Source organism: Haemaphysalis longicornis, unplaced genomic scaffold (genome assembly GCF_048455015.1).
Source record: "Haemaphysalis longicornis isolate Haplotype H1 unplaced genomic scaffold, Haemaphysalis longicornis Haplotype H1 scaffold_2, whole genome shotgun sequence".
In the NCBI taxonomy this organism is placed as follows: domain Eukaryota; kingdom Metazoa; phylum Arthropoda; class Arachnida; order Ixodida; family Ixodidae; genus Haemaphysalis; species Haemaphysalis longicornis.
In genome coordinates, this window is record NW_027526295.1 from 125,607,352 (window position 1) to 125,630,759 (window position 23,408).

A 23,408-nucleotide genomic window follows, 5' to 3' on the forward strand; every position below is an offset into this window, starting at 1 on the left:
CTATGCCTGATAAGCGCGGAGCGCATCCATGTCGCCGATTCACTCATTCGTGAAACACTACTTCAATCAGCGCTGTAATAAACAAAAGAGTCACTTTCCTTGTTATTTTTCTCTTGGAGTTCGATCATGTGACCGAGCAGCTTACTGGGAGAAGTGGACAAATGCCATGCATTGGGTTCCCTTTGTCATCGAGAGGCTTGTACAGCCCTTTTATGTTACGGTTACACAAAACAAATAATTTTTAGTTTATTGCCCAAACATAAAAGCAAAATACTGCATGTCATTTGTATGTTCTGCGATCGCTGACTTGGAGACAGGCGAAACTATTACTTCTTTCGGAAGAAAATGTGCTTTAAACCGCGCATCATGCCAAGCTGCGCCTGCTGCAAGTTCCCGGACATTTCGTGGGGCCGAACGTAGGCGAAAGTTTTAAACGCGGAGCGTTTCTTAGTCGTACGATGTCCCTCGACCGTCGGCGGCGGCGTCCACACGCTCACTGCGCATGCGCGTCGCGGCGAGGCGCAGGTGCGCGTCTCTCCCCCGTACCCTCCTCGCTCTCAACAACAGTTGCAGCGTTGTTGTCCGTCCGCACCCCTCCCCCTACACTATTCGCCCCGAGCGCGAACACAGTCGGCCCCTGGCGGCGGCGGGACGAACCGCTCCTAGTGTGGATGGCGCTCTCGCGTCGTCTGCCTTTTCACGTTGCGTGCGTCGCAAGACGCGTGCTGCACACGACAAAACAACCAATATGTGGGCTCGTTTGGCAGTAAGCAATGGCATAGTTACATCTGCTTGCGCATCTCCTCTAGAAACGCAATAATCAGCGGCTGTTGCGGGTTAATGCGCTTGTTTAATTCAACGAAACATCTTCGCCGTGGTGACCGCTTGAGTGTGCAACGTGTTATAAACATTGCTTCCACACATTGCACTTTTCATATTGTTGAGTGCAGTCGTCTGCCGTTTCGGGAACGTCGAAGGGTGCTTTTTGAAGGTGGCGTGGTGATTATTTAAAGGATAAAAGTTTAGTACGCGAAACGGGTAAGAAGAGACAAGACCTGTGCATACGCGGGCAAATTCCACACCCTTGTAAAATTGCGGTGTGTCCTTATAGAAAGAAGAAACAAACAAAAGCATTTACACTGCACACGACCCGTGCGTTATCGCCCATACATTACCGGACACGTATTTTACACCCGCACGCAAGCGCCTGTGTGATCGTGTCCATTTTTGGACAGTCGTTGTTTATACTGAGGAGGAGGAATAAACATTTGTTCAACTGTATCGAGTAGCTAATTTTACGTATTATTTAAAATACGTTTCTATGGATGCGCAAGAGTATTTAGGGAATTCATCGGTAAAATTAAACAGTTGTGAGTTTGCGCCTGTCATGTGGCATTTCGTGTGTCATGTTCCTATATATCATTTTCAAATCCGACATGAATCACCTTGTCCAGAAACATGTCTCACGCAGCATAACCAAATGCCTTATATGGTCACGTCTTAACCTGTTAAGGTGGACCTAAGTTTAAAGAAAGAGGAGAAAATGCGTAATATAATGCACGTTGTTGCCCACATGTGTGAGGGGTGTGTGCCATGGATCGCTGTTTTTTTTTTTAATTTTTTCTCACAATGCTTGCTTTCAATACAATTTTGAAAAAAAGGCGAGCCACAGTTCCTGGACAATCCCGGACCAAAGGGGGGTTAATCAGTTTTAAAAACACGTACTGCTTTTTCACCGCTACATAACACGACGCCTAGTGTAGTTTCGATTGTAAGTAATACTGATAACCATAGTTTGGCTTTTCGCGTTACATGCGTTCTCTTCTCGCTGCTCTTGCAACGTTGGCAGGACCCCCCCCCTCTTCCTGAAAAAAAAAAAAAACTAAATGCACAGAATTTCATTTTTTAACCAATCCTCAAGAATTAAATGCCAAGACAAAGGCGATATTCAGTTTACAAAACAAAGTAGTTATCGGGAACCCGTTGCGCTGATTTGCAACGAGAAATAAAAAGGAAATGTTTTACTACATCTGCAACAGCGCAACTTCATTTATTGCCATCTTTAGGGTTCGTAAGCGACCTTATACGCAAGAATGCAAACACATCTCGCTGTTGCAGGCACCTGTTAGATTTTAAAAGGAACGCAAATCGTCAACAGAGCAGCCGTCACAGAAAATTTGTGCTCACTGTTAGGTCCCAGAAGCTTGGTTTGCACACTGTAAACCTGCTTGTCACTTTGCGAAAACGTAGCTAACATGAGATGTTGATTGTACTGCGCGCGTTGACAATTCAATTCGCAAGTTCACTTGCCACAAAAGCCGTAAATAAGTGATCCGAAACCGTTATTCATCAAACCTTCCTTCAGATTCGTTAAAATTTCATTTAAAAGACCCGTTAGAGCGGTTATATTTATATTTCTGCGCTGATCAAAATTCAGTAATTTTATGTTGCCTTTTCAACACACAAAAAATATCGTAAGCTCTTAGAAAGAATTTCGGGGCAGTTAAGTAGTGTTACCATTTCAGGGCATCCCACAAATGCAAGAATGCGTCATGCTACCAGTGAAAGTGATTGAGATTGCTGTTGTAAACTGAATTTCGGAGATCGATGCTTCCTGATTTGTTTCTATTTATGCTTTTATTGAAGGCTCAAAGCCGTAGTCTCGAAAGATCGAGCTTGCTACGAGCCACAGCGTACAAGTTCATTGTCACAATTACGGCTATTCTGAGATTCCCGATGAGTCGTCGCTTTTTTTGGCGTAGTAATAAAAACTGACTGCCGCTTCCATGCTATACATTGAACGTTGAGGAACGTTGAGGAACCGAACTACAGCATACCACTCTTTTTTGCACCTTTCGTGCGCACATACGGCGGGAAAAAGGCACGAAGGGCGCCCACAGTGTGCATTCTTAGCGGAGCATCCACACTAGCAGTGCGACGCTGTCGCCACCTACATGTCGAGCTCGCGGCGAATATAAAAAAAAATAATAGTTATCGGCGCCTGGTTTCGATCCCACGACCCTGTGGGCGGAACGCGAGGTACATGGTACTCTTCCCACTGCGCCACAAAAGCGACACAGAATCAAAGGCTACGAACGCGCCTTAAATCCTTGACTCATTCAAACTACGTCAAGAAGCTGCTGATACACGGCAGCAGTTGCATCGATCTCGTCTTCACCAGTTGCTGCAACGCAGGACCACTGCTTAAAGACCCCTTAACAGTACACTTTAGCGACCACAAAGCCGTCGTTCTCAGCGTCCAACACAACGACAACAGCAACAAATAAATAAATAACGACTTACAACAACCTACTCCTTGCCTTCACTTCTTGCGTCACAAAAAAAAGAAAAATTGCGCCCATCTCTCCACGAGGGGGGACTCGAGTCGCAAAATCACGAAAGTAATAATTAATATATGAAGGAAATAATAATAATTAATAGTAATTAGCAATAATACTTAACACATTCACTACCACCCCACCACCACCCCCCAAACACTAACGTTAACGAAATACACCAACCCCCTACGCGACGCATTTACTCGAGTCCCCCCTCGTGGGGAGATGGGCCCAATTTTTTTTTCCCTATTTCGCGGCAAAAGCAGCCGCCATTTTCAAGCTGTTACGTAATATTACGTCACTTTTACGCAGGCTGGCGTTGCCAATTTCTGAAGTGATTCCCGACAACTGTTTAAATTACGTCATGCCTTCTTAGCCAATCACAGAGAGAGCGTGTATTACATGCAGCATTCTTGTTGAATAGCAAAGATAGGCCTACGTTGTCATGTCCGGTGTATTTAGTCTATTTTTTTATTGCCGGCGAAGACTTACGCGCTTTAAGGAAGGAGAAATAAAGCAAACTTTAGAATTGGTATCCGTAAACGTCATAAAACATCAACATGACGAAGGCACGTACAACGCATTTGTCAACCGGAAGCACGGGACGAAAATTGAACGTCAATCAGAAACGACTTCTGGGAAATTCCCAGTTTCCGTGGGAATTTGTGCAGTCGAGAATAGGGCCCCAAATTCCATCTGGAATATCAATATTTGCTGCTCAGAACATTAGGAAAACCTTTCGGCACAGAGTACCCAGGAGGTTTGTGCGATATGCCGGGGATAAATTCAAAATTCAAAAGGGATATGCCAGCTACCGGTCCTTCGAAGGTGGCAATGGACATGTCCCCTATCTTCGAAACGATCCCAGAATTCTAATTTAGAGTGGTGCCCAAGTTTTCCGCTGCTGAATGCTTTTTGCTCAGAAGGTGAAATAGGCGCACGAATGTTCCAAGTTACTCTCAAGTGTAGCTTTGGATAGGATAGTGTTGCTGCGACGCTGTTCTCTGCTGCAAAGCAGTGAATAACCCACAAGTTTTTCCTGTGGAAGTCTTGGACCCTTAGCCGTGTTCCCAGGGGGTAACAACAGGTTCTAGTGGAAGAGGCAAAAGTGGGAACTGCTCCTGGACGACAACAACGATGAATGCCATAGATAGCGCAGAAAAGTGCAATATTCTGGATAAAAAAAATAATTATACAGCCCTGCAGAATTGTATGATCAGCCAAGCTGCTGGGAATAACACCACTCAGTAGATATGCTCTTTGTACACATTAGCAACATTAAAAAGCATGCGCAATTCATTGGTAATAACCTTTAGAGATAGGTAACAAACGGCCATGAAAACTACACAGAATGGGACATGACGGCTGTGGCGAACAGACGACTTCAGATGGGCTGAGGTGCTGGTTCTGTCCGTCTGTTTTTCCTCCTTCTATTTTTCCGTCTGTTTTTCCATCCGTCTGTTTTTCCTCTGTCGTGTTATAAGTGCTGCCTGTTTACGACTGCCGATGTGCCCGTGATCGGATAGTGGTTATGCACGTGTTTGTGACGTCGCCTTTATACCTTCGTGTGTCACATGTTCACGTGGTTTCTCTTGTTCGGCATCTGTGACCTTGAGCGATACATGCGAAGCTGTGTCACGTTCAGTCCCTTCTTTGGTTGCTCTTTTATTGCGTTAGCAATGAACGGGGCATCTTGGCCAATCACAGAGATCATTGATCCGTGCCGTTGATCCACGGACACAGTGCAAACGAATGAACAGTTTCGTTCGAAGTGCGTACAGAGTTTGCGTACGCAAGCGTGAAAAGTATAAGTAATCGTTGCACATATTGTTTGAAACCCTTTTAGTTACACGTACGCGAAGACCTCGGTGCGTAGGGTGTTTGAATGTATGTGCTCCTCGCCCAAAACCGCACGTTACTCCTAGCGCCATGCAATAACAGACACACCTACTGCCCTAGCCACTTGTGATCTTGTGAGCCCGTTGCTATGACGACGACAAACGCTAATTCGCCAGGCTAAACCTCTGAGAATCGCTCTTCTCTCTGAGAAACAAAATCTCTCTGGCGAGTTAAACTGTAGGTGAGGGTAAGAATGGCCATATGTAAGGCGGAACCAACGGCTTACAACACGATATCATATCGAGGGATTAGCGACGAAGTTGTTTTCGCTCCGCAGCCGCAGGGCAGGCCGCCGCCATGTTGGTCAACTCCACGTTCAGAAGCAACATCAACACCGAAACGTAAAAATTTCAAGCTCACGAACTTTCCTGAAACTCACGTAGACCTTCTCCGTTCAGAGCACGCGCACTGGTCACCCGTGCAAGTTCGAAGTACACGGAGCTTCTGCGTACGCGGAGCTTCTGTGTAATCCGCCAGAGAGCGCAGACGGTGCCGACGCAGCGTTCTCTGTTGGTTACGCCAATCGTCCAGAGAGGATGCGTGTAGTTCTGGCGTGGAGCTTCACCATCCTCATCGTCATAGATGTCATAGAGCATACTCATGATGAGGACGTGCCCCTTCGTAAGCACTTGCAAAGCCAGCTATCTCGCTCAAAATTCCGACCTGTCAGGAACCTAGCAAAACCACTTCAAGAAATTGATATTTTGCATGAAGCAAGAAGGCAACGTGCAGATGAAAACTCTAAAAGAAGTGTACATGATTCTTGATAGGTTTTGTGTAATTCGCTGTCAAACGTTACTCCCCGTGCATTTGTATGGGAGAGTTTCCATGACTCTGGAACCTAGTCGCGTCACGTGCAAGACTTGAGGCTGTCGAAAAAGCGAGGTTTCAACCCCAATATTAGCTGCGCGAACATAATTTAACTTTCGCTAAATAGCTACACAGTAATTACTGTTGAAAGGACTGCCATGAGCAGGATAGCTGTAAATGTTGGTGTGTGACCGCTACCAGGCATCAGGCACAAGTTTCTTAAAACACATCTTCTTTTCAGCTGTTATACTGGCCCTGATCAGTTGTTGCACCGTGACAGTACGTGAAGCTAAAAATGTCTAATAACGTGGACAAAAGAGGTCATGTGGTCTCTCGGCGGTGATTGTAGCATCAGTGTCCCAGTGTTCAGGCCTCTGGCAGCCCAGTTTAATTGTCCGGGGTAACCTCAGGAGGGCTGGCGGCGGCTCGAGCGCGGGTTTACTCGTCTCGGCGTGTTTGAAACGGCGGCGGATTCTCCGCGCTAGTCGCACGCAGCGTGTGACAAACACCGAGTAGCGAGCTTCTGAAGCGAGAACAGTTTTAGGGGAACACATGGGCGGAGAACCCCCCCCCTTAACCAAAGAGCATATAACCCAGAACGTCTTTTGGAGGCGCTGAAAACCCTGTGAGGCACTAACTTCAAATCAGGTACCTATGGGTACAATTAAGTATTGCCTAAATTTTTTTTTATTTCTCCCAGTTTATTCTTAAGCCTGGTTCGGACTGTTGACGCAACCGTCGTAATAACTTAAAAGAATGACGTAATTTAACGTCTCAGCGCCAACCGAACTGCGTGACCACCCGTTTTTTTACGTCCATGGGATACGATATGGCGTTTGCATCGGTAGTCTGAACATAGCCTTATAGGTCAAATAGGCTTAATACAGACTCAAAGAAAAAACAGGAATTTTGCTTAAAGTTCTGGTTTATAGTAATAACGTTCAATTCTGGGATAGTTGGTTCATCAGAGTGGTTTCTTGGGCGGTTTGGTCATTCATCGTGTAAGTAAGCTCGAAATGAACAAGGACGAACGAAGTGAACGGGACACGGCGCTACTATCAACTTGTTTTATTTTCACTGTGATGTCCGATTTTACACGGGAAGATACACAGCTAATGAAAGAAAGGAGGAAAGTGGGAGGAGCAAAAGCAAGTACAAAAAACAAAAAAAGGGAAGGATGACATTTCAAACGATCGCGTTACAAAGGCACTTTTGCACGGTAAAATCTAATGATTGGGTAAGAATTGCAGTTCTTTCTTTGTCAATGCTAAAGAAGCTGTGCCAACGCAGTTGTCTTTTAAGGAAACTATCTGGTAGGCCTCGATGATCTCTCGTGTCAACTGATCCTCGTGTCGAGCTACAATCCTAGTCTTATCGAAAAGTGGCCTACACTCACAATCTCTGCAGTGTCTGCACTGTATGCGCAGATGTCCTTTAATCGTCTTATCTACATTATTCCTATGTTCTCTAAGCCGATCGTTTAAGCAACGACCTGACTGTCCGACGTACTGCCTGCCACGCGGTAGAGGAATGGAATAAGCTGTGCCTTCTGAGCAATTCACGAACCGGTCGCGATGCTGCGTTGCACATTTGCTTTTGTTTTTTTCTTTTCTATTGACTCTGTTCATTAGTTTCGACAATTTCTTGGGAGCAGAAAATAGGAAAGCGCGTCAACGTTAACTTTGTCTTCTCTGCTCCCAACAAACTGTTCATGTAATACATACATACATACATACATACATACATACATACATACATACATACATACATACATACATACATACATACATACATACATACATACATACATACATACATACATACATACATACATACATACATACATGTATGTATGTATTATATCGCGTACCCACGTGCACCCCTATGTGTCAGTGACCATTATGGGTGTTCAGAGTTTGAAATTTTATTTAGGGCCATAATTTATTTCAGATAGATAAAATATTCCTACTTGCATATGTGAGCAGTAAAGATTCTTCCGTACAACGTTTCACTCGGATGTCTGATCAGCTAAATCTCATAAATATTCATAGCCTATTATTTTTATTATAGTTTATACTGTACACGGGTCTCTAAATGTAGTTTACATTTCTTGAATTTATCGGAGTTGAATTGATTTGTAACGTTTCTTAGACAAATTTTTATTTTAAAACCCACATGAATGGTTTCTGAAATGTACCTCATTTCAAAATATCTGTACGTATTCACGTTTTTATTGCGTCATCACCATCGCTCAGTTAGGAGGCATCAGTGCTTCTTTCTACCGTTTTTCTTAGATCAACACATTGCCAAGAGGAAAAACATTGGGAGGAACCAGTTCCTTGAACTTTATGGTATACTCAAGAGGCAATCCTGAAGACTACAACAGCTGGGAAAGTGAATATGGTGCACAGAACTGGTCGTACACGCATGTGAAAGAAGACTTTAAGGCCATAGAAAAATCCTACCTTAACATGGAGCCGGGTGAGTGATCTGAAGACCTTTTTTTAGAGTAACCAGACAGTGTTTACGTCGCAATTGTCTTGGTTCTTTTTTTCAATTTTTAAAAAGCAGCATTATACACTAATTAAATAAACTTCTCGAGTTTAGTAAAGCGCACATCATTTTAGATTTTTTGAAACATTTGAAATCTTCAGCGTTTGTAGGCAGAAAGCCTTTGAATTTACAAGCAACCTTCCAATGTCTTTCCTGTGCCTGTGGAGCAGCTGGCTACTTCGATTTGCACTAAATATGGCATGCAAGTGCCCCAGCTCTCCAGTTTCGAACTATGAAGCCGGGTTTAGCAGCGAAGGCGTTGCTTAGCAGAGAAATCACTATCGATATTGTAATTCAATTCGAGGTGGTGGGATGTGTCTAGGGTCAAGCTTCGGTCCGACGATGGCATGTGTGCATCTTGACATTTTGCGTCACATGTAAATACTATGCATATACAACCTCGAGCAACTTTCTGTTACCCACAGACTTTTACGTAAGCGATCTGCACAGAAATTCCCATACGATGTTGCGATAGCAGATAATCAGTAATCAAAGCGTCGCCAGCATATGAACGCTGAATGCTTCCCTGGTTTCACGGGTGTAAGAGTACTGGTGCATTGGTTGGTATTGTGTGTGCCTGTTGAATTCATGGTTGTTTCTTACCAACTCGAGCAATTCGTATACGCAGTAGCACTCTAGGATTTACTCTCGGGTTCCAGTAAAGAAAATAAGTTTTTTTCATTACAGCAACACAGCGCGATTACGTAGAAACCCATTTGTCGGTGTTGTATTACCGAAGACGAGATCGAGGGAAATATCAAAGCGGTCGAATGTCGGATGCTTATATATATTTAGTTAATATAATTAGGCTTATGATTTTTTCAGATTATTGCGTACCCATCATTTATACTAATTGGCCGACTACCTATGTCACAAGAAAGGAGCTAAACATATTAAGTATAGCCCATGACTATTAGAATTCTAAAGACGATTGCTTGGGCTACATAATGCCACACTTTTGACCTCTATCTAGCTGTTACTGCTTTGGAAGTTCTGGCAAAAAACAGGTTGAAAATGCTTGAACACGCAGTGTACGTTGGCGGCACCATCGCCAAATACAAAAATTATCTCAAAGCTCGCACATGTTCACGTTACCTATTACCATTGTGGTACCGGGGTCCTAGCGCCCGGCCGGGGGCCCCCAAGAAAGACACCGAGTCCCAGAAAAGCACACCTTCGGTCAGCTCCGAGCCCGTCTTCAGACGTCCGATTTCCCCGAAGGCCAGGCACGCACTGCCCCAGTCCCTGGTCTCGTTTCAGCGTGCAAACGCTACGCGTGCCCCAAACTGCCTCTTTCTCGTCCTTTTCTAGGCGCAGTTGCCACACTCTCCCCCCCTCCGAAAACAAAGTCAAGACTCGTCGGGCATGCCGACGACATGGTCGGCCGGGAGAGGGTTACGGAGGAGGTCCGGGTGGTGTTGAAGAAGCAGGGCAAAGGCAGCCGCGACGGAATCTTCAGTTTGGGGTCCAGCGGAAGCAGATGCGGCAGCAATGGCGGCAGTCATGCGGTCACGGTGGAGAGCACCTGCCAGGTGCGTGGGGAGATGGATTTGAGGCACCCGGCAGTAAGGATGAAGGTGGCCGAGCTCCTCAGCCGTGTAGAAGGACGGAGGCTCCTGGAGATGCCGGTCCGAGAGTAAACGGCCCCGGAAAGGCTCTGGGACATCGGCCGCTGGATCCCCACGTTCAAGACGGGGCTGGAGTTCCCAGGGGAGGCGGGGCACCCAGCCAACCGAGCGATCTGCCTCCACGACCGTCCATGTGGCCGCGGTGCGAAGTGTTGACGGAGGGCGACGACGTGGCGCCCGGGGAAGCCAGGGATTAAAACTTGCCCCTGTATAGCCCGAATGACCCCATCCTCGAGAGGGCCCCGGAAGATTGCGTGGTGGCGGGGGCATCTACGAGAGCGTGCAGAAGAACATACCAACTATAAAAATATTGAAAGGGAACAAAAAAGAGGAAGCCGAGCTGGTACTACAGAAAAGGTGAACCCCACAAGAATTAGAAAGGACTGATCAAGGCTTTACAGAAAGGATAAATCAAGAATAAACAGAGAAGAGAAAAAAGTGGATGGTAAAAAAAAACTTATTCTGTTAATAATTCGCTAGCGCTCATACGCAACGCTAGGTGAAGGCGTCCTCTGGAAAGAGAAAAAATGATCAGTCCGCATGGTACTGTTTAGGGTCGGCTATATTAACCGGGCCTGCATGTTCACCTGTCCTGTTGTTGCGTAAAAGATACGTTATAGAAGACAGCTTCTGGCTTACGGTTAAAGGACCCTCCCATGTAGGAGCCAGCGACGCGGCAAACTTGCGTGAAGCGTCGCTCAGTGGATGAGTGCGCCGGAGAACCATGTCGCCAACCGCAAACTGAACATCTCGCCTGACCTGGTCGTAATGCTCCGCCTGCTGGAGACGAGCAACGTCAAGCCGCTTCCGCGCAGCCTGTATCGCGTCACGCAGGCGCTGGCGGACGGCCACAGCATGGGGTAACAGACCAGAACCCGCGTCCGTTTCTGGAAGTGTCCTGTCGAGAGGAAATGGCATCTCCCTACCGTAATTCCAATAAGCCGGCGTGAACCCGGTTGAACGATTCACCGTGGAGCGAGTGGCAAATTATTCGACTGCTATCAGTTCTATATTTGCCTTTATGCCACGCTTGTCAGGTATGAAAGTGGCGGATTAGTAGCTTTTCTATGAGTTGAAAGTGCTAACGCTGTCGCAGCGATGTGGAGGAAACAGCGTAGCAAGGAGCAGAGCAGGCGCCAAGCACAGTTGCATCAAGCGAGAGAGAGAGAGAGAGAAAACATTTATTGCCCAGTCACCGACCTAAGTCCAGGTCAGCTAAACGACGGATCCTGAGGCGTCACTGTCTTCATAGTAGTCCAGAATGTCCTTGGAGATCTTCTGGATATGAAGGCAGAGAGCCTCCTGGGCGGCCCGAACGTCTGTTCCGGGCGGGGGAGCCAGCCAAGTGTCCCACGAGGTGATGCGGGAGAGGGAGGGGGGAAGCTTCGGGGGGTGGCAGTCCCAGTAGGAGTGGGGAATAGAGGGGTATGCGCCGCAAGAAGGGCAGGTTGGGGGACCGGAGCACTGGCGAATGCGATGTAGAATGTGGTGAGATGGGAGGGAAGAATGCTTGAATGAGACGTGTATATAGGCATAGCTTTTCTGAGCTACTATATCTAGTGACAGTGTTTATACTTGTCGACATTGTTGAGCAAAGCCCAAACATTAAGCAAATTGGAGAGTAAACACCAATACTTAAGTGATATTTGTATAGTCCTTTTCATTAAAGTGCATGGCTGCTCGAGTTTTATGACAGCGCATAAAAAATACGCTATCGAAAAACAAAAGCTGCTCGCTGCGCCATCTCGTGGCAGGGTTCCAGGTTATAAACTAACAAAAGAGTCCAGTGGATGCCGCAAGCAGTGGAACACGGGAAAAATTAATTGGCACAAACGGAAATTGATCTGCATTTTTTGAAGAGCTTTGCAATTAGAGAACACCGGTATGCTTCGCTGTTAACATCCGCGTTCGCGATAATAATTCCTTGTAGCTGGGAAAACTTTCTCACCTTACCAAGAAAACCCCATAACACTTTTGTCACGGGCGGAGTTGCGGACGTTTTCGTAAGTGCCTGATGCAAATTCTGCTGTAAATGCGTCGTCAAAAAATGCAATTTTGGAAGGCCTGCTCATTGTGGGCAGACCATGCTCCGTAGAGGATCCCGGTGATCATTTCAGTCCTGGCATTAAAACGCAGCATGGAACACATATTGAACACCTGCGTAACTTTTCAAACATGACAAATGACATGTTAGGTCATTTCTTTGGCTACCGCAGATTACTAGAACGAGGTATTACGGTTCCTTACACGTGAAAATAAATTTGTATTTCCTTTCTTGCATCAACCTCTACAATGTTTTGTTTGAAATATTTTTCGTGAATTCCGTGTCGTCACAGCCTCCACTGAAACTTGTGCCCGGTCTTATGGTCGGTTTCACGTGATTGCCGTAGGGTCAGCGTAGGTTGTTCATGATTTCTGTATAAGTCACGTCACTGGGTCTCACTTGCCAATTCGGGAACACTGTAAAATGTTTTCCCAGATTAAGGTTGATTGTTTGATTGTTGGTTTTAACGCGCCAAAGCAGCGCAGGTGATGAGGTGCGCCATAGTGGAGGGCTGCAGATTAATTTTGACCACCTGGGGATCTTTATTGTGCGCGGGAATCTCGTACACACGGGCGTTTTTGCTTTTCGACTTCATTAGAAAAGTGGTCGCCGCTGCCGGAAATCGAACCCGCGACCTTCCAACATCAAAGGTGGAATTTTACTCTCTATAACTGACACCTGCAAGCGCAAAACCGCCATAGAAACATTTTGCAGAGTTTATTGTCGTTTGTAACACCATTTGAACTGGTGTGTTGTGTGTGGATACCTCGGTTAGAGACTGTCATGTGTCAGGGCATGCCCTGAGAGGGGGACGCATCAAAACCCCCGAAAAAAACGAGGAAAAAGAACAAAGGAACGGCCATTTGAAGTGCGCGCCAGGAGCAGGCCAATCAGCAAGCGCCAGCGCCGACTCATGGCCAGCGCACTGAGGAATCATGGGCAAGGGTGGCAGCGCACTGGTCGGCCAATCAGGGAAGGCCACGCATGGGACAAGTAGCGTGATGACCATATAAGGACAGGGAAGAAGCAAGAAGCCAATGGGAGTGCGCCACGAGAGAGCCCAGAGGGTATAAAACCGGGGCGCAGAAAGAGAAGGGCGGGCAAGAAACCGAAGAAACCAGGAGGCGGTAGGAGCACGTGCGCTTCAACGAACGAGCCAGGGGGACACGGCCAGGCCATCGACCGTGCCATCCGAGCCTGGGCGGGAGCGGGCCGACTTTGCATCGGCACCGTCATCCTAGGTGCAGCACGAACCTGTGTCTTCGTGGCCCCAGCGGCATCGGTCGGGCACCAGCGGCCAACGTCCACGCTCTGTCGAGGTTCGTCTCGACGGCCCCAAAAGGCTACGTTCGGGCCGAGCCTACCTGGAACCTACAGCGGCAGCGCCTACCAGGGGGTAGCCACCGAGGAAGCACGCCGCCGAAGGGATGACCGCACGCGTCGAACGCCGGCATCAAGGACCTCCAGCGAGAGCGGCTACCATGAAGTAGCCGCAGAGGAAACGTCAGGACGCGCGGAGCCCACGCCGTCCAAGGAGTGACCGCGCGGATCGAACGCCGGCACCGAAGATAGAAGAAGACGGCTACCACCGAGTCTCGGCCACGCAACGGGGGCGACACGTCAGCGCCGACGACAGCGGGGTAGGCCAGTCCAGTTGGGACGCAGTGGTAAAGGACACAACTAGGGAGTTGTGGTACGAGAGTAAGTAACTAGAACTTGATTAAGGAGTGTGTTTGAACTGATAGTGTAGGACTTTATGGTACAGACTTCTGGGTTTTGATTTGAAATGTATATTGAGCTGTTAAGTTAGGGGTTTATATTTGAATTGTTGATTGGGATTGTTAGAGGTGTGAGTGGTTATCGTTTGAGTGTAGTTTAATTTTGAGTTCTTTTGTGTTAGGGTTTTTCAGTGTGCATTAAATGTATATGTTGTTAAACACGTCAACGGCTTTCCTGTGTCCATCTCTCTGAGCTGGTAAAGACCACCCCACCATCCGTTCACATGACATAGACAATAGTCCCCTTCAAGGGTTTAAAATATTTCAGAGTGCGAAAACAATTACGGCGCCCATAGTAAGCCTAAGGCACAAAGAAAACACGGAAACGTACACAAATTTTGTTGTCTGCCAAAGACATTTGAGTAGTAGAGCATTGTAATGGAATGCCTCATTTATTCCTATATCTAAGTAGTAGGGGTGAACACCGAACTGAGAAAGTGATTTATCATGAAGGAATCCCAAATGCTGGGCATTGCAAAGGACATTTCTTTAATAGCTTTCATGCGGCAGCAAGATAAGGTCTGGGGAACCCCATGCGGAAAACTATCTGAACATTTAAAGCATCTCAAAAATCTTTCAATACATCGTGTTCAGTTAAAAAAGAAAATTGCTTTTGCGTCAAGCGATGACTCTTAAAACTTATTAAAACTATTGGAAACCTGAAAGTTGATATGTGCCGTTTCTTCACAGAGTATCAGGGCTCTCACGGCGTGCCCCCGCTGCAATAAAAGTGTTAAATAATTCATGCTACTTGGGCTTCATAATAAATAAAACTTATTAAAAAAACTGCAGCTAAGCACAGTTTCTCCCGGGATTATGCCGACTGACTCGAGCGCAAAAAGGCTACATCAAATAAGTGAGTTGTGAGAAAAAGCGTCGGTGGCAAGGCAGCGCGCGTGTACGGTAGCAACCCCTGTAAACAAGGAATTACCTAATGGGTTAGATTGAGTAGTGACGGAAATCTTCTTCTGGTACATAGGTGACCTTACGTGCTTTTAAGGCACCAGATTTATCGCTTCTCACGGCGGTACTTACAAAGTGCGTCTCTTTCTTAGATTTTGTTTCGTCATCATAAAGCACGATTACATGGACAGAGGCACTCGCGATACGTCACAGCGGAGTGTCCCCGCAATCAGAATATTCCGTAATGGTTGTGCAGTGTTCTACTTAGGTGACCTTACCTTTGCCTATCACGTGGTACACGTCAGCAAAAAAAGGACTGGCTAGCTTTTGTTCAACCACTGGCAACATAATGCACCAGATGCAATTACAAAAGTGTTGACGAAGTCAGGTCCTACGATGGAGCACTGGGGCACTTCCAGGACGAACAGAACTGTGCTTTAGTGTAATGTAAACAGAAGCGGCCATGTTTGATACGGTCAACGGTTTTCGTCACAATGGGGCGCTTGAGGCGGTGGCTGTGTAAAGAACGCGGAAGCCAACCCAAAAAGCGAAAAAAAGAACTTTTCTGAATAGAGGAGCGTGTTGCAAAAGCGGGCTTACTATTTTCGATAATATTCGTGATTTTTAGAAGCAGAGAGCCGACGCAGAAGAGAACTGTCATTAAAAAAGTTTAAACAAACCTAGCTGCAATTGTCAAATCAAATGCTGTTGATTATAATTATGTTGTGGCTTAATTTTGCTCCTGGAATGATACCAAGAAAATATTGTATACACCGCCAGAACCACGGGTAGGTTATTCATAGCAGCAAGGAAGTTGGGTGTTCGGAAAAAATATCTCAAAATTGCGTGGCGTTTGGCGTAAACTGATGCACACAGGTGTCTTCAGGAGCTCAGCGAAATTTCGGAAATTTCTTTTGCAAAATATGTCCACGATAACGGGAAATGGCACATTATGTTGCCAGAGCTCGTAATCGCTGAACTTCAAAACAATTTATTCGATAAGGATTTTTCTAAGTCTTTCAATCTACTAACCTCGACGCATGATTAACCAACGTAAAGTACAATTGACGTTGTATTCTTCGAAACAAAATAATCTATTTCCCTGCATGTATCTTGCAGATTACCATGGGACAAGCGGGGAGGTCCCTGTGACCTTTGCAAACGATACAACAGAGGCTTCAAAAGTTTTCTTAGCAGCAGGGCAAGAGCTCGGGTACAATATAAATTGTGACTACAATGGTCCTAACCAAACATGTAAGTATTTGCCATGCCCATTTGTAGTAACCGTATTAAGAATTTGAAGGCATGGTAAGTAAGTAGGTTTTGTTTATTAGCGTGAAAGAAACAGGACAGAAGAAGTTTCACAAAAATGCCTTTCGCTACAACTTTTTTGGCAACAAAAATAGAAAAACACGTGTAAACGACTGAAGAACTTTGATACATGATACATGCGAAGATACCTTTTAGGGCTTGTTGCACACTGCAAGTGGCTGCATACCTACAACTGCCCACGTAACTTCACGTATGCGTTGTTCGAGCGCGACCAGATGCACTACGGTAGTTAATTGTAATTTCCTGCTGGCATCACACCACAATGGATCTTTCAGAGGCATCTTTGCACCGGAGATGAATTTTCTCTTTCTCCGTGGAACGCCATTGCACTGATATAGCTAATATGCTTGGGTCGGAACTATAGAAAGAACAGCAGATGTCGGAATACGATATATGACCGAGTCATTTGATGGTCTGTATTCGGAGTGTACGGTTCCACACAGAGGTAAACGGAGCTCGGGAACGGTGGCCAAATTGCACCGCTTCGCCTTCTGGGAGCGCAGCCGGCAACCAAGGAGCGGGGTTCTTCGGGTACGTTCACATTGCAGGCGCTTTATCAATTTGTGTAATCGCCACTCTACTGGTGTGTCTGACTGGACGTGACAGTTCCTGAAAAGCAGCGCTATGCTATCCAGCGGCGCTGGTTATTGCCGCTCGTAGCCGGCAGCGGTGACCGAATCAACCGCTGTTGCGTTCGAGGAAATTACGCAAACATATACGCTTCCTAGCGTGTTTTGTTGCCCTCTGTACAGCGCACTCATAATATCTCTGGTGCATGAGCCCAACCGGGATATTTTTTTAAAATAACGCTTATTACCACACAGACCCACACTTCTGGGGTGTTTTCTATATTCTTTATTCAGATTTTGCAGTCGCGTTACAATTTCGTATATCGCTCTGGCATGCCGCAGCGAGAAACCGGATAGGCCTCCTGCGCTGGAGCTTTGGCGACATGCAGCGCCCCTAGTGGCCGACGCCTCTGGGTAGTACAAAAGGAGACGACCCTCACCGCCCCCCATGTGTTTTCAATTACAAGCCAGAGCGAAAGTTGTTTGTACTTAATTTAATCACATTGAAGTGCGTTTAATTGACTGCATATGCGTGCGTTTAATTGACTGCATACCGAATAAAATGCCCTTCGAGTAGTTGCAGAGGCTAAACAATATACCATCCCCCACAACGAGCCGATTTATCGGCGTTTTCTTGAGCGAGCTGTCGTCATCGCCGCGATGTTGGCGGCGTGGGGCAATATCGCCAGGTGGGGGGGCGTAACTTCTTGATGATAATTATCGTTCTTGCGTAAGGGCGACAAAGGAAAGTTCGCAAGTAGCATAAACAGAACGTTGCTGAGCCTGAGGTAACTGTATATGGTCGCTTTAGCAGGAGCATGCCAGCGTACGCGAGGAGCGCCGCCCATTCAGCGGACGCTGCTGGCCTGGCAACACCTCGAAAACGAGTGGAAAATTTGTTTTGTATTTTCCCAAACTGAACGATTCTTGCTCAACATTTTACGAAACACGGTTTACGAATGGCGGGGTACACGCACACTAGCGAGTAGGTGAGGCAATGCCGTCAAATAAAAAACTTTGTGCGCAATTAAAGGACGCGAATCAAGCACCGAATCGCAAGTCCGTTTCCTGCTTAGATGTGTAATATAACAAAGTCACATACACGGTGCATGGCCCAAATATTTACATAAGATCGTCTGGCTGTGTTGGGTATCTTCTAGAACAGGGGTCGTCGCTAATATGAACGCCGACACGCCAGATTTGTCCTCAAAAGGAATTGGACGGCGAAATAATAACAGATCAGAATTCATCGCTTCCAGTTGCATTGTCCCCCATCTTCACAATTCGCCATATTATTGTCAAATATTATTGGCAATTCGTTGATTTTTTTCTTTTTCCTTCAAAGCCTCCCGGCCCCCCTCTCCCGCCCGATTTGCCGTCCAGCCCTCCGCCGTGTCACCTGTATGCAACTCGGCACTACACCTCTAAACGTTGCCGATCCTTACTTTAGTGTATTAAGAGCGAACTTGGAATATATGACGGAACAGCGTAATTAATGGTGAGAGCATCAAGAAACCGCAACGGCCACTCAGTTCGACAGACCACTTTGTTTTACGGCCACTACTTTCACAATCCCAAACATATTTGACTCTTATGACGCTCGCTGCATTTTGTGACTGAGCCACGGAAAAAAACGGCAAGTAGCGCTGCACTATGTATTCGTAACGATGGCGCAAACAAGCAGTGTTTATTGAAAATGCACGCATAAGTGCGCAAGTGCGAAAAAGTACGGCTCACCGGAGCGGACGAGCCAGCGTTCCGCGCGCGTGACTCGTATGCGCGATCATCGCTGATTGCGTTACTCTTCTTGCTTGATCAGCTGTTGTTGAAAAGACCTTGTCACTAAGCGTATTAGTATAAACAAGAAGGTTTCACTTCAAATTTCACTTCATACGACCATAGATCGGTGAATCTGCGAGTGGCAGAGCGCCGTCACCGTCCGAGCATTATCGTGGACACTGTGAACGTATTTAGCGCTGCAAAGCTTTTTCCCCTAATGTCAAGTTGATCCCCAGACGAGATCGGACGCGTCTGGGATGGGCTGGAGACCGTGTAGCAAAACAATCGGCAGTATCGAGCTCATTTTGCTTTTGTCAACACGGGATCCTAAGTGACCCCCGCAGCTTTGTACTACCCGGAAGTACTGCCCGGAAGCAGGTTTCGCAGCGCCTCCTGGGCAGCGCAGGAGGCCTATAGGCGGACAATACTATGACACCTGTTAACAGGACGTTCATGGGTGGTCTTTACGGAGGGCAGCAAGGCGTGTTTCGGAGTGTGCACAGTTTCTTCGAACCCAACAGCGACGGATTCGGCCAGCGCAGCCGCCTGCGAGTGGCTATGTACCCATCGCCACTGTATAGCTCAGTGCTGCACTTTGGTAACTGTTACGCCCAGCCTGACACGCCAGCAGAACGGTGAATAAATCTATAACATCAGGCGGCCGCTGTACTGCAAACGTAGCCGCAGAACGCCGCTCCTTGGTTCCCGAAGGTGCTCCTACGCGGCGCAGCGATGCAGTCGGCCATCGCTCCCGCGCTCTGTTTACTTCTTGCGCGCACCTCTACATGCAGCCTATGCGCAACTTCGCTTTGGAAAGAAGATTCGGACGTTGCCGATCACGTGTAATTTAGTGGGTTGGTATTTTTATTTTGCTTGTTGCACAAAAAAAGAAAAGAAACTCAAGATAGCAATCTGGATGTTTTGTTATCCGTCGGCATGTGTATTTTGAACAGAAAACGCTCCGGTAACCTGCTAAGTACCTTTTTTCACGTTCAATGTGTTTAAGAATTCCCCTTGCGCTGGCAGAGATTGGCACCGTATCGAACTGTTGATAGTCTGCTGAACTGTACGAGCGTCCAACATAAAGATGTCCAAAAAGCGCTTGTAACACACAATGTTTCTGGCTAACGACTCAGAATAGAATTTGGATTTTAAAGTAACAGTCAAGGAACGCAATCCCCTCACGTGTAAAACTATGCTTAAAACAAATTTCAAACCTTGCTTCCTCCTAAACGTTTTTGATGCTGTTTGACTAGTTTATGATTTCGACACTGTACCTGGAAGTTTTTGTCTACCATACTTGCGCTCTTTAATGTGCACTGTATCTGTCAATAGCTTGCTTGACCCTCTGATGCACAGCTGCTTCAGGGACCCTTAAGGTTAATGTATGACGATGATAAGAAAAACAGGTTCGAATAGTGCCCCCGCTCCTAAAAGGTGGGTAAGTTGTTTCTTTGTATATAAAGACTGCTTTTATAGATGATGTGGATAGGATGTTTACAACATCACATGTCATATTGTTCCATTCAAACATGGCATTATAAGATGTTCATTTTAAAAGAAACTCGTGGAGTAACGCGTTTTACACTAAAATAATGCTGATAGTTTTCATTGTGTGCATATAATTTGCTTTTGTCGTTTGCACGTATACCACTGCTAGTCACTTTGGAATTTCAAGTTGGGATGTTACTTGTCGAACCTTTACAAGGTTCTAAAGACGAAGCATCTCACAGGTTCGGGCTGTCGGGGTCTCGCGTCGTCTCATCGGGGCACTCGTTTTCCAGCACGTCGCGCTAGAGCGTAACGCGTACTAAACGAACACGCTGGGACAGTCGTTTTTCAACGCCTCGCGCTAGAACGCATGCTGCAGCTTGGGGCGCGAAGACAACTTACGGCCAGTCTGTCTATCATTTAATTGCTTAAATGCGGTTCAGTGCAAAAGAGGGAACCATCGCCTCAGGAAGCGCGTGGTTCATCCTACAACCGGCGCTTCTCCGGCGCCCAATCACCGCGTGCCGTGTGGCAAGATAGAGACTTCGAACCTTTGAATGCACATATGGCCGGTATTCAATAGCGAGGCGCGCATGCAGGCAACCATGTGAATGCGCTGTCACTGGTTACGTCGTGCTCCGCGAGATGGCGGTACTTGTTCGTGTCCGTGCTAAGCGCATGATATGGGTTGGACATTCCAACCTCAAGCCCGCCGAACGCAAAATAATGCCTCGACTCAAATGTGAGTGCGATAAATAACAACTCTGTTGGCACCACCGTTGAGAATCGGGTTGAAACAGAGCAGACGACGCACGCCGGTGTTATTTTTGTTCTTCGGCGTGCGGCCGCAGTAGCATAAGCCGCGCCATGTTTGTGGCGCATCGGCCATGGCTGTGGCCATTCCAGTGTTGCCAAATAAAGAAATTGACAGCTAAACTTTTTAATGAATACCGGCTATAGACTGCATGCTTCGCCACTTTTCGCGTTCCACTTTAGTCGAGATAGCCCGGATTTTTTAGGTGTGCCATACTGGAGAGCTCCAGATTACTTTATATCCCTTGGAATACTATAAAGGTTTTATACATTTAACATAGTAAGCCAAAGCATGGTTGAAGAGAATTTTACCATTGTGCAATGAGAGTTCTTCGCATCGTGTGGTGCACTAGCATTATTTTGTGAGCTCTGTGCAGTTTTAGGTCATTTGCACATGACATAGGCTGTTTTCTTGTGAACCGTTCATTTCTGCTCATACATTCTCATATTCCACCTGGGAGGGTACCGAATAATAACACCAAAACGTCTCTTCAAATGACTTGCACAATCTTTTTCGAGAACTCATTATAGGCGTAATGGTACGCGTAGATCTTTGCGCGGCGTTGAAGAATCTCACCGTTGCGTGCTAGGGAGCGCTCCGCACAGGACAGCTGAAATAAGGGAAATATTTTTGCGTGCATTATTGTAACGACAGGGGTTAGCTCACGCCATTTCATTGAGCACAAAAATCACAGAAAATTTATATTCAATGCAAATAGCAAAAGCAGGACACCTCGAATTTACTACTGTCATCTACTCAGCCTCGGGGAAAGTTGTGGAAGCACACACTTTCGCACAGCTTCGAAACCGTTGTTAGCAGGCTTTCCCTTATTGCTGTTCACAGAAGGCCTTAATAGGAAAAGAACACAAGCAACCACCCATCACTGCAAAAATGTGATGCTTCCCATGCTACTGCATGCGTAAAAAGCGGTGTCAAAAATACTAGTGTGGTTTAAGTATGCTTCTCACGGCAACTGGCCGATCGCCCGCAGTTGGTATGTGGGAATTTTGGGTCGCTATGTTAACGTCTGACAGGCATTCTCAGATAATGGAAAGCCGCCTACCATTGTCCCTGAAGAAGGAAGGGAATGACAGCTGCATCTTACCGGTACTCACCTACGGGGCAGAAATTTGGAGGCTCTCTAAGAGGGTTCAACTTAAATTTAGGACTACTCAGCGAGCAATGGAACAGAAGATGATAGGTGTAACATTAAGGTACAAGAAGAGAGTGGAGTTTATCAGAGAACAAACGCGTGGTAAGGACATAGAAATTAAGAAGAAGAAATGAACGTGGGCAGGGCATGTAATGCGAAGGCAAGATAACCGTTAGTCATTAAGGGTAACAGAGTGGATCCCTAGATAAGGCAGCGTGGCAGAGGGCGGCAGAAAGTTAGATGGGCAGACGAGATCAGGAAGATTGCGGGGATAAATTGGTCGCACTTAGCACAGCACCGGCGTAATTGGAGATTAATGAGAGAGGCCTTTGCCATCGTAGTGGGCGTAGGTAGGCTGATGATGATGATGATGTTAACGTCACAGTCAAATATTAGTAAGTTTTTTGGGAGCTTATGATAGCGGCTCACATCTTCATTACTTCTCGTCAGCCTATTTACGCCCACTCCAGGGCAAAGACCCCTCCAAAATATCTGCAATTGTACTGGTCCTGTGATAACAGCGAACAATTTATCCCCACAAACTTTTTGATCTCATCGGCCCATCTAACTTTCTGCCGCTCTCTGCCCCGCTGCCTTCTCTAGGAATCCACTCTGTTACCCTTAATGACTCGCGATTGTCGTGCCTTCACACTGCATGCCGTTCCCACGTCCATTTCTTCGTCTTAATTTCTACTAACATGTCCTTAACACGCGTTTGTTCCCTTACCCACTACGCACTCTTTTTGTCCCTCAATGTTACATCTCTCATCTTCGTTCCACTGCTCGCTGAATCGTCCGTAATTTAGGTTGAACCATTTTAGTGAGCCTCCAAGTTTCTGCCCCATAGGGAAGTACTAATAAGATGCAACTGTCATACACTTCCTTCTTCAGGGACAACGGTAGGCTGGCATTCATTATGTGAGAATGTCTGCCAAATGGACTCCACGGCATTCTTATCCTTCTAATTATTTCGGAATCATGGTTGGGATTCGGGGTCACAACATGGCCTATGTAGATATATTCGCTTACCGCTTCCACCGCCTCGCCACCTATTTCCAGAAATTGTCGAACATCGCATGCTTCATTTTTCAGCGTAATAATTTTCAGACCCAGGGTTCCACTCAGAGTTACTTCATAACTTTATTCTCTTGAATGGCATGAGGCCACTGCGGAAAGTATTTGGAACCGCATAGTCAGATACTACGAATCGATCTTACTAGAGCTTCATAGATTCAGCATAGCACACATACTATGTGGCAATGGAGTATCGCTAAGCATGGCGACCATGCATTCGCTCTCCAAGGAAGTAAGGTGAAT

General features: G+C 46.4%; 1 protein-coding gene across 2 annotated transcripts in view; it reads left to right on the forward strand.

The window, feature by feature from the left end:
• Positions 1-23,408, forward strand: part of LOC144169191 (alcohol dehydrogenase [acceptor]-like) — a 106,944-nt gene that overhangs the window by 32,489 nt on the left and 51,047 nt on the right. For both annotated transcript variants that reach the window (XM_077698231.1, XM_077698230.1), the window contains exons 3-4: positions 8,342-8,528; positions 16,073-16,207. In XM_077698231.1, coding sequence (XP_077554357.1) covers positions 8,342-8,528; positions 16,073-16,207 — 322 coding nt within the window. The remainder of the gene's footprint in view (positions 1-8,341; positions 8,529-16,072; positions 16,208-23,408) is intronic.